Genomic DNA, 15,879 nt, shown 5'->3' on the forward strand with positions numbered 1-15,879 from the left:
TTCCTCATCCAAATGTTTTCAAGTGATATGCTAATATTTCTTTTTGCGCTGGGTTCTTACCAGGAAAAGACCCACGGCCCATCATGAAGCCGTGGCTCCTGTTTTCCTGGTCGGATCCCCTAAAACCACGTGTCATCACTGTCAAATTCAAACCTCCACTTTTTTCATGAGATTATATCAACAGCTTTGTTCTCAGCTTGACCACCATGCGTGTTGTGTTCATCCAAAGGTCATGTGGACCCAAAGCACCGTTGAGTTTGTCCAAACCACCAAGAAATTTAGTTAAACTTGAAAATATCCTATTATTGGACCTCCATGAAGTTAGATCCCTCAACCCTCTGAACTTAGTTCTTATATACACAACTCTGTATATGGCATATATCAGTTTTGTTATTTAATTCCTTGGTTGGTTGTTTTATTATTTGGCACCTACCCACTGTTCATTTGGATACATTGTTGTTCTTTTTATCTTCTTTTGCATAAATATAGGATGTATGTCAGTATAAAACTCTATGTATGCTGACTATGTAGCGACTGCCAGCACCTAAACCCTGTGTATAAGATATCTATTTATTGTTTTTTGGTTGAATTAAACACGAGATATAACGTGTTAATTAGTTAGCTTTCAAAGTGCTGATAGGTGGATTGTGTGTAGTAGAGCCACGCTAGCTGTTACCTCAATTCATTGTTGGCAAGAAAGCAAATAAGTGTATCTCTAAGATGCTGAACTGAACAAGGCGACGCTCCTTACAGACTATCAACCTGAAAGATTGGGAGAAAATGTTAAAAAGGTGGAAACAAGTAAAAACAAATTGCTACTACACACAGATTCTACACCCAGAATATTGCCACTTTCATTAGTGGCAGATTTTAACATTGTCGTTTCTCTGTTGAATTCCTGCTAAAATAACATATCAACTGTCATTACATTTTTGCAAAAAGTTTGCCTTGAAGTTGACAGGCCAAATTCTTCAAATGGTCTCGATCTGATATTTAGTTAACAGAGTTCAGTTCGCAGCCAAACACCAAAAAAACAAACAGGTTCGCTGGGACCTGTTTCAAATGCTCAGTGTCCGAAAGTTTGACCTTTTTTATAAAACTGATCGAAGATCATTTGTCTTTTTACAGCTGGACTGTGACGAAGATTCCCCCAACTTTGATGAAGACGGACGAGACGAGTACAACGAGATCCACATGCTTGTGTGAATTCAAATTGGACCCAGTCGACCGGACGTCCTGCATCCTGCAGCCCTGAACAATCAGAGAGAACCTCTTTGGAAACCGCAGAGAGAGGAGTTTGTAAAACAAAAATGCAAAAGCTATAGCTGGATTATACTTCTTAGCTTTGTTTATTTCCATTTTTTTTTTAAAGAGCACACCTAATGTTAGATCTATTTGGTGGTGGTCGTAGTAGTGGTGTTGTGTTAACCTCCCTGAAGATGTTCTGTCAGAGACCAGTGAGTTGCTCTGTACACCCTAGCTGAAGTGGAAGATGAAAACACCTAACTAACATTAACACTAATCCAACTTTTGACCCCTGTCTATCACTTTAACTACTGCGCAGGTTGTGGGCATAAGTGCAATGATGATGGTGACCTCTTGGGACTGCAGCAGGATGATTTAGGCTAGTTTTGCCACTGAATGTGGGATATCTGGTCAATTTCCTCTCATTTCAGGAAGTGGACGTTCATCAAAATGTATTATTGTTCAGGTGATGTGACTCTAAACTGAAAAAAAAAAAAAATCACACTGCCTTCTTAGTTTATTTTAGGTTGCAATGAAGTGCAAACAAGGAGTTAAGTAGTCAATGTTCCTTTCTCTGCAGAATTTTAGTAATGAGCACTTTTGTTGTCTCTGAAGTCTCCCCTGGAAATAAAAGCTCTGCAGAGACTGCAAGCCTTCTAGGGGTATACTGTACTCTGTCAGGTGTTTAATACCCTACATACCAGTCCACTGACCTTATTATTTTGACCCTGGAAGTATAACTAAATAGCTAACATGGTCTCAACCTTATTTTTCTACTTTTTCCTATTTATTATTTATTTTGTGTCCACTGGTCATTGATCCTCAGTAATGTGTATACTCCAGATAGCTTCAACCGCTATAAGAGTTAAGATAAAAATTAAAATAACACTGTGTAGACTGACGTGCTCAAACAGAAAAATAGTTAATGATTCATCCATTCTTTCATCTTCTCTCAACAGTGTTGTGCATTTTAAAATAACACACTTGACTGGAAAAAGTATAGAAACTCAGCAAACATACTGAAGTGCTAAAATTGATGGGGAACAGTTGAGTGTCGGCAGAATTTATGAATGATGCTTTGTACAGTAAGACTGTGAACTTGGAATTATAATGTACCGTCTGTGCTCAGAGTTGTTTTGAAATACCATGAGATTTAGTTTACACCTCCCAATCTGCGAACCCATTACAGAACTGAAATGATTCTCTGAAACCCTACGTCTGCCACACAGCGAGCCCCGTTTTGTAAGAGCTACTGTTCTTAAGTTTTTAATAAGGCGTTTTGAAAATATATGTGGTTTTACTGAGACCAGTATGTTCTGACATTCTCAACACTCAAAACACTTCATGTTGGAAGGGCATCCCAAGAATGTTATCAGATTAAAGACCGGACACAAAGGATTAGAAAATTCAAAGGGAAAGAAGCCTTTTGTACTTCTCTGTCACTCTTCTGATGAACATATTCAGTCGACAAACTAAAATGTCTGAGGAAATTGTGTGCAGAATTCCTCAAGCTTCAAACAGCTTCCATTTTTGTTCAGGTTGACTTCTGACACTGTGTGGCAGCTGCAGGGGTTTCTATAAATAGCTACATTTGTCTATTCAGCAGATGGTTTTGTTCACAACCAACTAAAATTAAAAAACAAACACTGAGGTGCTTAAAAGTGAAGCACTGATTGTGACATTCTAAAAGTAAAAGTGTAGCAGTGAATTTATTATATATGGATTTATGTATACTAAGACTTAGTATATGTCATTTCACATAACCATGTCCTTCATTACAAGCCATGCAAGAACTGTGTCTCAGGGGAAACTGACCTTTGATCTGTAAATATTGCTTCCCAGCCTTAAGTTTGTTGTTTTCTTTTGTGTACATAGCGCAGTCAAGGCAATCCAACATGTGCAATGTGAAAATAAGGGGCATACGTTCCAGGATTTTGTGTTGCACAAAAGAAAGAAAAAAAGGTGGAGAAAAGAGAATGTGTTTACTCCGCTGAAGTGACATGTGGACTGGCTATATAAATATAGTCCAGTCCATTTACATGGAATTTAAATGTAAATTAGGCCTCACTGATGTGACGCATCCACCTGCCGGAGTCTGTATTTAATTCTGCTGCTCAAAAAGTTAATGAGTTGCTGAATGTGCTTTACATTAGCGCTCTGTAGCAGTTTCGTTTAGAATTGGCCTTGCTGTTGATTGAGCTTTTCAACCACGTGTTTCTGTTTATGCTTTTACAAAGCAAGGAATTTTTTTCCCATTATATTTGGCCCCACTGTATTTTTGACATTTTGAATGCTAATGCATGGCTGCCTATGTTTTCAGGCACATGATTTTCCTTGTCAGATTTAGCAAAGCTGATTCCAATTTATGGAAGTCTTTACGAAAAAGCAACTGGGTGACCCCCAACAAATTGAAGCAACCTTTCAGGGTTAAAGATGCTTCGAGCACACTAGAAGGATTACGTGTCGATAAAAGAAAAACTGGCCAGCCGAAGGCTGCCAAAAACATGCTCTATCAAATGTTCAAATAATAGGAATGAATGAATATGAAGATTGTCACAAGTTTAATTAATTTTGGTGGGGTTTTTTTGTTTTTTGTATTAATTCATTAAAAACGTCTGTCACAATATCCCTAATTTTTTTTAATTTTTTTTCCTTCAACAGGAATTTAATTTAGATTTTGGTCCAAAAAGAGTATAAAAAAAAAACATTGGTATCAGCTTATAAAATGCAACTATGCAGAATTTAACACTAAATTTGAAAATGTTAACTAAACTTCAGGTCTTGAATAAGCAGTCCCTTGGAATGAACCTGTAATATAACATGAATTAACTTCCAGGGATAAACACTTACAAATGTAGTGTTATGAGAACCATATTTTGGTCAAAACCCTTTTGATACGATATGGCTCACACAATTGAAATAAATCTTATTTATTGAATTAAGGGTAGAATAATTGTGCAGGCGTTATTTTTTCTTAACTGATTCTAGATTAAACCCCATTAACATCTGCTTTGTGCCTACAGACCGTTAACTTTTAAGACTGTAGTTGCTACCATCACAATCCAGCCGAGTGAAGGAGTCACAAGGGTCCGTGTCCTTTGTTTTTAGAGAATACAAGCCTGCTTAGACTGTTCAACACGTCCAAGTGCTTCGGTGTGTTGGAGTAGGCCATAGCCCAGATTGAGCCGGCCGGAGTACACTTAGCTAAACATCCTTTCAGTATTTACACAAGGGAAGAAGTTGGAATTGTGGGTATTATTTCAGATAATAAAAGGTGTGGCGCTGCCACTCGACCCTTTCTGGCCGCAGGATGTTGGAACATGTGATATGAAAAGAAAAATAGGTTGGTGTTTTTACCCTTGAAATGTTTTCCCTTGTCAATGTTCTGAGTTCACAACATTTCGTCACGTTATACGACCACGGTAGTAGGACAGACCAGCCACCCAAATCTAAGGTTCTGTTAGTTTTGAACCTCTTAATTTAACTTCATTGGCTTGAGTGAAGACAACTTCTGGAGTTCTGTCATGTGGAATGGTGTAGAAGGTTCAGCCATTATTTGACTAGAAATTAGATGTTCTGCTGATATTTCTCAAGACCAAAAGAATTAAACCACGGGAATGCCATTTTTTCTTCAATTGCACTAGTTCAATATTAGGTTTAGTGTCCTTATTTTTGTTTTCATTGTCGGTCATCTATGATGTAAATAAAAAACTAAGTCCTTATATATTTTATGATTTTATTGTTATCATTATTTTGACAATTGTAAAGATGCCACAATAATATTTTAAGTTTTAACATCCACACCAATTATCAATAGTTAGTTTTCATGAAATATTAGTATTCATCTCAAAACACTGTTTAAGCAGCAATAAGCACAGACAGCCATTCTTCAACAAACACGGCAACACACCTCAATATGCTATGTTACAGTTAAACACACTGCTTAGTTGTGCTTTGCACTGTTTTGATGACAGATTGGCCATCATGAGATCTACACTACAATCAACTGATTCGTACAAAATTATGAAATGCAGTTTGTTCATGCACAGGCTGACACGGCACTCGAAAAGCAGCTTGCTATTGTTGTGAAGAGGTTTTCAAAAAACTGTAAAATGTTATTTTTTTGTCTGAAATAAATATTTATTATGCGTTTCAAATACAAACAGAATCCTAATTTTTTGTCATCTTTAAAATGTTATGTACATTTTTTTTATCATATACGTTTTTTTGAAATTGGTAATAAACATTGCAGTAAATCTTAAAAGTTTGGTTTTGTATACTTGCTGTATCGTCGTCGGATAGGTAGGATTAACTGGAAAACAAAATAATGACAGCCAGAAAGATCATACATTCACAGCAGTGTACTTAGACAGTCAAGCTAAATCTTTTACGTCTATGCTAAGAACATTTTGATTTACAGAGCATGGCACAGCCAGACATGAGGGAACATTTGAAATTTAAGAAGAAAAATAAATACTACTACAACAATAATAGCTTGACAGTTGCTGTAGAAGAAATATCAGCGGTATCATGCGGTGCTCTTTTGAAGATTTGAACATTGGGTAATAATAAAAACCAGAGAAGGCAATTTGTGAAGAAATTGCAGTGTGAATGATGGCTGCTGAAAGGCCAACACTAAACTGGATTGCTGGCTTGAATTTGGATGAAGAGTAGGAAATGGGCAGTGTTTGTAATTAATAGAACGATCACAAAAACATTGAATATTTCGGAAAGTATGAAATTTGCGAAAAAGCCAGAATGTCCTAATTGAGCTGAACGTTTTGATATTTGAATGAAGCTTCTAGGTTGAAATCTTGAAGGACAAGAGGGCCAAAAAAACGCTGAAAAACTTATGTAGATTAAGATATGGTTCACCAAATGCTGCCTATAAATGGGCTCTTTGATGGTGGTATATTGTATATTGGTGTGTTTTATATATATGTGTACTTTTCACGTTTTATATTTTTAATTGTGGCTGTTCTGACAAACACACAACAGTGAATCGACAGTAACATGTAGCAAAGACAAATATTTAAAGCAAGTAGCTAGTTTGATTAGCCAATAAAGTTAAGCTAGGTTAATCCTGGAGGGTACCTTTATGTTCTTTTTTGAAAAGCGTCAGGTGGTGAGATGGATACACAAAAGAGGCAGAGAGAGTGTGAAAATGATAGCAGGTGTTATTAACATGATAAGAGTGGTGAGTGGGGGGTCTTGGACCTGACCACACAGTGAAAAGTACGTCTGGTGGACCCCCAAGAAGACCTTGTCTTCCAGAAACGTCTGACTCTTGCACCAAGACACTTTGGCCAAGTCGTCCACACAAAACTTCAGTTGGTTGTAGATGCTGTAAAGGAGGACAATAAGTCAAAGGGCAGTGTCTCATAATTGCTCAGGAGTAAGTCATTACAGTTGCATGAAGCAGTGCAAATATTGACCTTACAGCTACTGCAACTGAATTTCCATGCAACTGGGAGGTTAAATTCATATGAAAACAAATGGAGTAGAAAACAAAAAGGCCAGCACAGTTCTTTAAAGTGGCACAATCCGGCTTTACATTTCGGCAACTTCAGTAGAGGCAGATCATATAGGCTGCCCACTTTGAGATGAAAGTGACATCAGTCAAAATCATCTAGCAATGGTGACTCTGAGGTTTTTATGAATGGAACAATCACCCACTGATGTTCAGGAGGCAGCTTATGTTTCACTGTTCAGTTTTGATTGGTCACGCCATATGTGCAGGGAAAACCACCATAGCCTCACTGAACAAGCACAAATCTCGATGTCAGGGTAGAAAACACGAAACCGAATCAATTGAGCGGGACAGCTGGAAGCCTGATATACATGCTCCACCCTCGCACAAAAATTGAGCTGTATGAGAGCACAGCCTCAAACCGTGTTAACAGTAAAATATGGATTATTACAGCCATAATTAAAGCCCACCATAGGCAGCACGGCAAGAGCGAAAGGCTCCACAAACAGCTGCCATCTGGAAATATGAGCCCAGGTGCACCAGTCTAGCACCATTCATTAACTGGCGACTAATTGGCTGGAACTTTGACCTGCACCAAATGTAGCCAGGAACTGGGAAAATATGTGACTTTCCCGAGACTAAATGTCATATATCTTAACTGAAAATCCCATAAAAAGTGTGTAATGTGCCACTTTACACAGCCCTCCCTGTGTTTTCACTCACTGTGCGCTGCAACGTCGAGCTCAGGAACAGCAGCATGCTGTGGCTCGAGCAGCAACCACTGACACAGACACATGGATGCCACAAGCATTTACAAAACAGTTGCATGTGTTTGCTGATCGCACAAGATTTATCATTTCAGTTGTGTTGTGTGGATTACTTGTCCAATCAACCGCAACTACTGTGAGTCAGACCTGTTCTCAGGGAAGGAAAACTACATTAGCTCAATGATAAAAGAATCTAAAACTTACTGTTTTACAGTAGGCCATGGGCAACTGTCCCGATAGCTACTTGTGTCCATGCTGTTGTTGAACTCTGACAGGCAGTTGTCAACATCGCTATCAAACATGTGCTGGTCACATGGTGGAGAAACAGATTTTGCAGCCATTCCTGGAGAAGACGACACTTGAAAGAGAGGGTTTAGCCATCATGATCATTGGTTGCTCAATGTCGGTTAGATAACAATCCAAAAAATGACAAAGCTCTCTCGAATTAGAAATCACAATGGTGTTCATGTTTGTGTGGTTAGTATATCAAAGAAATTGTTTGTGGAAAATGGTAAATTAAAAGGTCATATTTGCCAATGGTATTGCGTCTCATTAGTATAATGTGATCACATTTAGAAGAGAACGGTATCGTACTTAATACAAACTACAAAAGCCGCACAGTCTCGGTTCGGTTAACAACATATGTTCTCAGCTTAATTAGCATAAAAAGGTAATTTTCCTGTGTACTGTATAATAAAAGCTACCCATTGACCCAGCAAACACATGACTGATTTCGCTGAGCCTCAGTGGAATATGAAACTGACTGTCAGTGCTATGGCTTACCTGTCCACATGAAGACAAGAGCCAACAAACATGCCGTCAACACCATCTGGTTGCAAAAAAACAATTGCGATGAAAATTGATAAATTTATGAATTTTTAATCCATGTTTTTTTTTGTACATATTTTTGAAATGAATTCATGACATCACAATTCTGCAAAAAAGCAGTGATAAATAGTGTGCATGTTCTTAACCAGCAGCGCACGGTGGGGGGTTACTAATAAAAAGAAGTTAAATGAGTTGGTAATTGTGTGAGGGATGTTAAGAGAAAGGGACCCAAATGCAGAGTGCAACAAATTCAATCCAAACAAAAAGGCAAATGAACAGCTTGGTATGCAAAACTCAAACCTCAGAGAACAGGCTGGAAACAGACGCAAACTCAAAGGAAACAGATTGGGTGGGAAAATCAACAGATGAACTGACACAGAGGGTGAGGTCGAATTGTCAAATTGGCTTGGGAAGTTTCCTAAATCTTGAAGTATTTGATTAGCAAACATTATAAGAGCTGTTCGGATTCTCTAAATGCATAGGAAAGGAGCTTCAATGCTTCCTTTCCTATCTCCTTTAGCATAAAATAAATATTATTTTATGCGATTGGATTATGTCTAGCGAAAGGAAAAGAGATACTGACGCCCCATAATTCATTGCGGCAGGGATATTTAATAAGTAAACGATTCAATCCAAAGTAGAAGTAGATGAAGTAGAAGAGTATGAATATGAAAAGAGACGCACGTCATCATGTAAATTACCGTTGCATATGAACAACACCCTGGGATAAACGCAGGGGATAACAAGGGTAACTTAACTAACACCTAGACACAACGGAAACTACAGAATAAAACGAACCAACAACCCAGGGATCAAGAAACTAATATAACAGATACACAAGAAATAATACAGCCAGGGAATCAACAATAACTAAAGAGTTACAAGGGATAGAATGAGTTCTATTCACCGCCTATGTAAACAAACTAATCCTGCAAAATATTTCTTGTTTGGGAGTATCGGTCATGTCCTTGGCTAACAGGCACACTCAAAAATATAATTTTATCAGTGTCCTCCCACCCACACTGGCGAGTGTGCAATAATCGAATGCATAACCAAATCACATAAATAATGCAAGATGTCTTGCTATAGTGCTGATACACAATTAGAGTGAGAGAGAAAAGGGACTCATGTTTAGACTGAACGAGAAGGCCTTCTTGCTCATACAACCTCTCCTTGAATGTAAAATTATGAAAAATAATACCCAACACTTTTTAAACCTTTTCAACTGCAAGTCCAGCCTCACATTTTGAAAAAGAATAAATATTTAACAATAACAATAAGTTCAGCGTGAAACGGACGTGATGGCCATCTGCTTCCCAACATTCCCACAAATTAATGCATTTATCTCGTGGCCTGAAAACAGATGCCACACAGGTATGCGGCAGGAAGACACTGCCCCCATTTAGTCATGTAATGTGTATTGTTGATGATTCTATGATGTTACAGTTACAGATCCATATTAAACATTTGAAATGTTAGCAGGCTGCCTGAAACAAATGTGTTTTATGTATTCATTATTTACACTAATAAAAAAATCAGATATTTAACTCAATACATAACTATAAAAAATGTACAATACAAATCTCCAAAACTGAGAGGAAAATGCTCTGCAGGTACATACCTCAGCTTTTTGGCAACTGCTTTTATTTTCCCTTTTAGATCCCTGGTTAATGTCTTGAATGGAACCTGTGCTTGCGCACCAGCCAACTAACATGTGCACAACTGCATGGTCACAAAAAGCTTCTGTGGTGATCTGGTCCAGTTTCTCATTGGTGCAACTTAGAGATAATTGGATTGTGTAACAGAAACAGACAGCTTGCTTCCTTTCCCAGACTAAGCCTGGCTGTTCCCATGCTTCCCCATGCTCCCCCCCAGAGACACACTTGAACTAAGAGGCCTCAGTGTCAACAAGCCTGTATGGTGGTATCTCAAATATATATTTAACATTGCTGGTGTGATTTTCTTACCCCCTGTTCCTATTCAGGATCAGAGGAATGGTCTATATAATGCAATCCCAGCACACACTCAGCAGAGGGTTGCCAGGCTCTTATTACAAAACAACAACCAGGGGCCATTTCCACATCATATGATCCTCCTGTAAAGGAAACAGACAGAGACTTCAATGTTTCTAGCCACACTCAGCACTTGCACCACTGACTATACATGCACATTTTCACATGTGAACATGAATACATACACACAAGTCTGGGTCTACTTGTATTTGACCCAATTCGAGTTAGAAATCATTTAGAGATGCTAAATGCAACTGGAATGAAACCAAATTGATTTTATTCCCAAATGCAAAACAGGCAACTGAAGTTCAGACACTATACCACGCATAAATCCAAATCCAAAGACTTTTACTTTGTGTATTTTGTCACATATAACCGCCAAATTTGAGCCCAATTGAATCATAAGGCTAAGAATTATGGCATGGCTGACTACGGTGCAGAGAAACATCAGACATCTGATCAGACACTCGCACCAGACTGATTATCCTGGTGGGTCAGGACTGTAAAGGTGGGCCTCAAAGGCCCTTGGAAAACATCTTGAAGTCAAAATAACATTATTGCTGATGACAGGCAGATCGCAGTTAGTTCATCACAAACATAATCAATAGGCTACATCCTCATGACTAAAAGCAGCAGTAATTCAGTTTTTGGCCATGTTGGGTCACTAGAACAACTTGTGAACAATAACACTGAAATATTGTCACCTTAATATGTTGTTTTAGCGAATGTGTTTGTAATCACTTGCGAATTTACACATTTAGCAGGTGCAAGGTAGCACTCATCTGGAGTTGTGTTTCTGTAATTTCAATATTCACACTTCTCTTAGCTCTGCTTTAGTCTCTTTTTTTTCATTACCTGCAGCACAGACCGTGAGTGGCAATAAGTAAAGTCAAAAACCAAAACAATGCTGAAAGATGCTAAAACAATCCACACTAAGGGGGAATACATAGTCAGGTGATATTTCACATTAGGTTCAAGGATTAAGGTTGTCATTTTTTGACAACTGTACGTATTGTATGTTACAACACCTTCGTAAGAGTGCTACCGGGCATTACGACCCCATAACTAAAGGTAACAGGCAAAAAAAAAGAAGCTAATTTGCAATTTTCTCATAATTTTGTATTATTACTTCATCGTCCTTTTAGGGGGTTATTTTATAACCAACAATACCACTGGCATTAACAATCATTTGCTTGTCATTCTCAGAATATCAAAAGTATTTCTATAATGATCTATGCATTGTATATATTTACTACAAACAGCCACATTTTTCAAGATTATGCAAACTCTTAAGAACAAAAGGTTTTTGTGTGTATATGTGTATCTGTATCTAGCTATATTATTCTTTAATATTTGTGATTAGCGATAAAACAGGAATGTTCCTAATTCTAATTGTTTTATAGGGATGTACAAACCTGGTCTTTTAACAATCACACATATTAAGTTAAACTGTACAAAAAAAACAATGTTTTTAAAAAACAATCCTGCTGTTTCTTTACAAATCTCCTAAATCTCCTATTACAGCGGTAAGTGGTGGAATCTCAAATAGAGTCTTTCTCTTCCCGTCTCTCCTTTGATTCACACCTATGACAGAGGAAAATGACAGACTGGAAAATGTGACCACCTCTTTGTGGTATTCCATTCATGTCGACTAAATGACTTTGAAAGATGGATCTTTCAGGAACCTAGTTAAAACATCTCAGAGTGCAGAGCTATCAAGTTGTTCTACTTTAGGGTCAAATTAAACCTTTGAACATTTACAGCTGGTGCCCATTCATTTGGCGTTGCTAATCAACACATACACATCATAAAATCATAAGGCATTTCTGAGCGGAGACATTTTGAGGTGTGGTCATAGGAAACAATTCCATTTCTCTAAAGGCATAATAGTATAAGAGCAAACAAAGTACATGACAGATAGACAGTTAGTGAATGCTGATCCTCTGAGAGAGTCAATGCACGTGCTGTCTGGACAGTGTCTCTCGGTTTAGTAATGGAAAATATTTTCTCAGCTAGGAACAAGAGCTGAAATAGGAGGCCATGCTCTGTAAACACTGGCCTCACAAAGGTGGACATAATCCACTCTGTGGGGGTAGTTTACAAATGTGTGTCACGTGACACATGTAGTTGGCCATAAAATAAGTTTAATAAAGTGTAATATTTATAAAATATACAGCTAAAGCTCCTTTTTGATAAAATAACTAGTTTCTGACATGCGTAGAGTAGGCTGTATGTTGGTGTAGTGGTTAATACTGTCGCCTAACAGCAAGAAGGTTCATGGGACAAAATCCTGGTTCGAACCACCCAGGGTCTTCCTGTTCTCCCCGTGTCTGCGTGGCTTCTCTCTGGGTTCCTCCCACAGTCCAAAGACATGGAGAGTCTAGATGTTGTTGGAAATTAACCATAGGTGTGATTGTGACAGTGAATGGTTTTTTGTCTCTGTTTATCTGTGAACCATGCCTCTCCAGCCAGATCTTTTTTTGGATGAACAACAAAAAAATAAAAGAGACAAATTTAATGTTGCAGAACACATAAAGCAGAGCACTTTTGCCCCGTAGTCTTAAATTAAACCAACTTTCAAGGCCAGTGTTTAAATAAAATCTTAAAATAAAATATGCGAGTCATCACACACGCTCCCTTCTCTCTCTCTCTCTCTCCCTCTCTTGCACACACACACACACAGCTCCATTTACAGTCATTGCTTTTCCACCATGCAGATCACCACCATCATCTGTGTATTTACAGAAAAGCCAACATGCTTAAAGAGTAACTTTTTTAGCCGATATCCAGCGGGATTTGGAAACGGCGATGCAAAACAAAACTCCTTTTTCATAGGTCGTCGGCCTGATTTGTATAAGCTTACCAAGACCTCAGGCCGCGGTGGAAACGCAGACAACAATGTGCCACAGGATCCTTTTTCGTTCCTGGAGGAGTAGTTCCAGGTATTTTGGTGGAAATGCGGCTTTAGATTCAGAATTGTTACACCCCTACTCTTTTCAGGTAAGTAAACAGAGCAAACTTTTAGTAACTTAAATATAGTGTCCAAGTTTCAAATGCAATAAATATGAAAAATATTAAAGGTGATATATTATGCAAAATTTCATTGTGCACATAAATGTGTGCCTGTCAGCAAAAAAACGACAGGGTGGTCTTTTTTCAAAGTTTGTGGGCTGGCTAAACCTTATACAGCCTGGCTCTGAACAACTGGTTCAGATTTCTCTCCCACTCTGATGTCACAGTTGGACTATTTTGGGGTAACCCCGCCTGCAAACTGAGAATCTCCACTTTTCAGGTTACATTTCTTATACATTTGAAATCTGCTTTGCGGAGAAATGTAGGCAAACAGCAGCTCTTCATAGTGACATCCTGGCATCACATTGACCTGACAGATGTTGTATCTGGCCAATATTTGCAAAAAATAAAAGTAAACAAAAACATAATTAATAGTAAGTTTTAGGGTTGTAATAGGTGTAGTTTCAGATCCTGCCTTGCTACTTAACAGGTTGGCCGATCCAGCTCAACACTGAATCACAACCAAATAAGCACCATTTGCCAAAACACTATTGCCAAAACACTATTCCTTACAATGATTCTGTAACAATTATATATTATGAGCACGGGCTGTTTTTTTCTGACATTCATCTATTTCATTAAAATTTTATCCATATGAATCCCTAAACACATAACAGAGCAGGGACACATACTGTGCACACTACAGCTCTAAACAGAGACGGGAGAGAAGGACAATTATCTGTGACATTAATGAGGAGAATGCCTTACTAGCTTTGGGGCTTCATAATAAAAGATTTTAACTTAAGTCAACTTTTTTTTTAGGCGTGGCATTCAGAGATTTCAGTTTCATTTTTCAGAAAATTATCTCATGGATCTGGACTTATAGAATGCAGTCTTGTCAGTTCAATCCCTACAAAAACATTACCAAACAGAAGCTTTTCTTTTTTCCCCCAACATTGGTTCTGTAGCAAACTGTTTTTTTTCAATCCAGAAACCTTGTGCAGTGGCAGAATCAGGCAAAGTGAGGATTGACGGCCCTGACTTTATAGTCTCAGACCATCTAAGTTGAAGCATCTTATATAGCTGCTACACTGAACTCACAGTGGACCTGCACCACAGGGCTGGAAACCCTTACATGCACCTATGGGTCTGACAGTACTGAAAGTTAAATCCTATAATACTGGAGACTAGTCAGGGAAACTTGAGATGGGAATGTTGTGTCAAACTATATTTCCAAGGTCAAGAATTATCTTTCATGATTATTTTGATAAGTGTATAATCTGATTTCAATGTGGATATTCTTATTTCTTTCAGAAAAGAAATCGTTCCCACCATGTTATGTGAACATCTATGCAACTCAAATTATTTGTGTACATCACATTGATACTCATGGTCAAGAAAGTTACAGTAAAGCCTTTTTTAGCGATTGCAATATGTTTGCTATAAATATACATTTTTCACACTCAAGTAAGCACACAAACATGTTAAAAGATAGATTTTCTAACATTTAGTACCTTTACAATAATCATGCAGGTCCTATTCCTCAAGAAGGTACAGCGACGTGGTGCCTTTTAAAATTATAAAATTATTATTTTATTTATATTATATAACTTTTGTAGTTCCATGGCAATGAGATTAATTTGGCGAAATTGAAAGACTTTTCACCAGTAAGCAACAGAAAGATAACACAGTGCTCTGTTTACAGGGGATGGAAATCATTAACTTGTTATCACTGGCACTGAATCCATGGTTACGGTAGCTTTTTCCTGAATATACAAAGAGTCTTTGCTTTGCTGCAGCTCGTAAAACAAAAGTTTAAATACAGGGAATTGAGAGGAAGGGGTAGATCACTAACTGACTCTGGTATACACCAGGGTGTTGAATCAGGAGCAACTGGACTGCTAGTCAACGTAAAAATGCAACATGGCTATAATTCTTGTATCTTTTGTCGAAAGAATGGAAAAAACAACAACACCAGCTGAACTGAATAAATAAAGCATGGGAAAGCAAACACCACAGTGAGGTCAGCCTTACGTCATAGTGTAAGTCAACAGTGACTTTTGCTGCGGTACATCAGGCCATAATCACTTGGTTTTCCAGATGCATGTGGCGACACAAAACATTATGTTGACTAACACCACAAGGTAAAATAATTGGGGTAAGTAGAAAAGCAGAGTAATTATTACCCCCCCGGCCTCACCTCTCACTGAGAGCCAACTCCCACGCAGCAAATGAAGTGGGCCATGTCACTGACACTCAGCACAGACTTCAATACTCCCAAGGAAAGATCTGGTTTTCTATGATTTGCTTTAAGTTGAACTTTTTTTTTCCACCATACATAATGGCGTGTGTAAACTGTAAATACACACATTTGGTTTAAAGCTGCTGTCGGTAGGATTGAGAGAAGTGTGGACATAGTCTCAGAATTCAAAACCCAACGACTCCTGCTCCCTCCCCCTCCCCCTCCCCCTCCGCTGCACTTCGGTTCTGCCTCCACAGCTCCTCCCAGCCCGCCGTGCCCGTGCGCGCTACCATGGCAACCGAA

At 38.3% G+C, this 15,879-nt stretch overlaps 2 protein-coding genes across 6 annotated transcripts in view; one reads left to right on the top strand and one right to left on the bottom strand.

The window, feature by feature from the left end:
• slc4a3 (solute carrier family 4 member 3) overlaps window positions 1–3,871 on the top strand; it is a 44,940-nt gene extending 41,069 nt beyond the window's left edge. For both annotated transcript variants that reach the window (XM_035651080.2, XM_035651081.2), the window contains one exon: window positions 1,129–3,871. In XM_035651080.2, the coding sequence (XP_035506973.2) occupies window positions 1,129–1,206 (78 nt within the window). In that variant the 3' untranslated portion in view covers window positions 1,207–3,871. The remainder of the gene's footprint in view (window positions 1–1,128) is intronic.
• Window positions 3,872–4,967: 1,096 nt separating this feature from the next.
• On the bottom strand, window positions 4,968–15,754 carry LOC118320386 (receptor activity-modifying protein 1). 4 transcript variants are annotated; one of them, XM_035651085.2, is made up of 5 exons: window positions 15,535–15,754; window positions 9,932–10,405; window positions 8,266–8,311; window positions 7,687–7,825; window positions 4,968–6,589 (listed from the first exon to the last, which is right to left on the bottom strand). In XM_035651085.2, the coding sequence occupies exons 2-5, from the start codon at window positions 10,022–10,024 to the stop codon at window positions 6,364–6,366; spliced, it is 504 nt and encodes a 167-aa protein (XP_035506978.1). In that variant the 5' UTR covers window positions 10,025–10,405; window positions 15,535–15,754; the 3' UTR covers window positions 4,968–6,363. The 4 variants fall into 4 exon arrangements, with proteins under 4 accessions (XP_035506978.1, XP_047192967.1, XP_047192969.1 ...); XM_047337011.1 differs by having other exon boundaries at window positions 7,687–7,840; window positions 15,535–15,752; XM_047337013.1 differs by lacking the exon at window positions 9,932–10,405 and having other exon boundaries at window positions 15,535–15,753.
• Window positions 15,755–15,879: the final 125 nt, after the last annotated feature.

This window comes from Scophthalmus maximus, chromosome 14 (assembly GCF_022379125.1).
Source record: "Scophthalmus maximus strain ysfricsl-2021 chromosome 14, ASM2237912v1, whole genome shotgun sequence".
Taxonomy (NCBI): Eukaryota; Metazoa; Chordata; class Actinopteri; order Pleuronectiformes; family Scophthalmidae; genus Scophthalmus; species Scophthalmus maximus.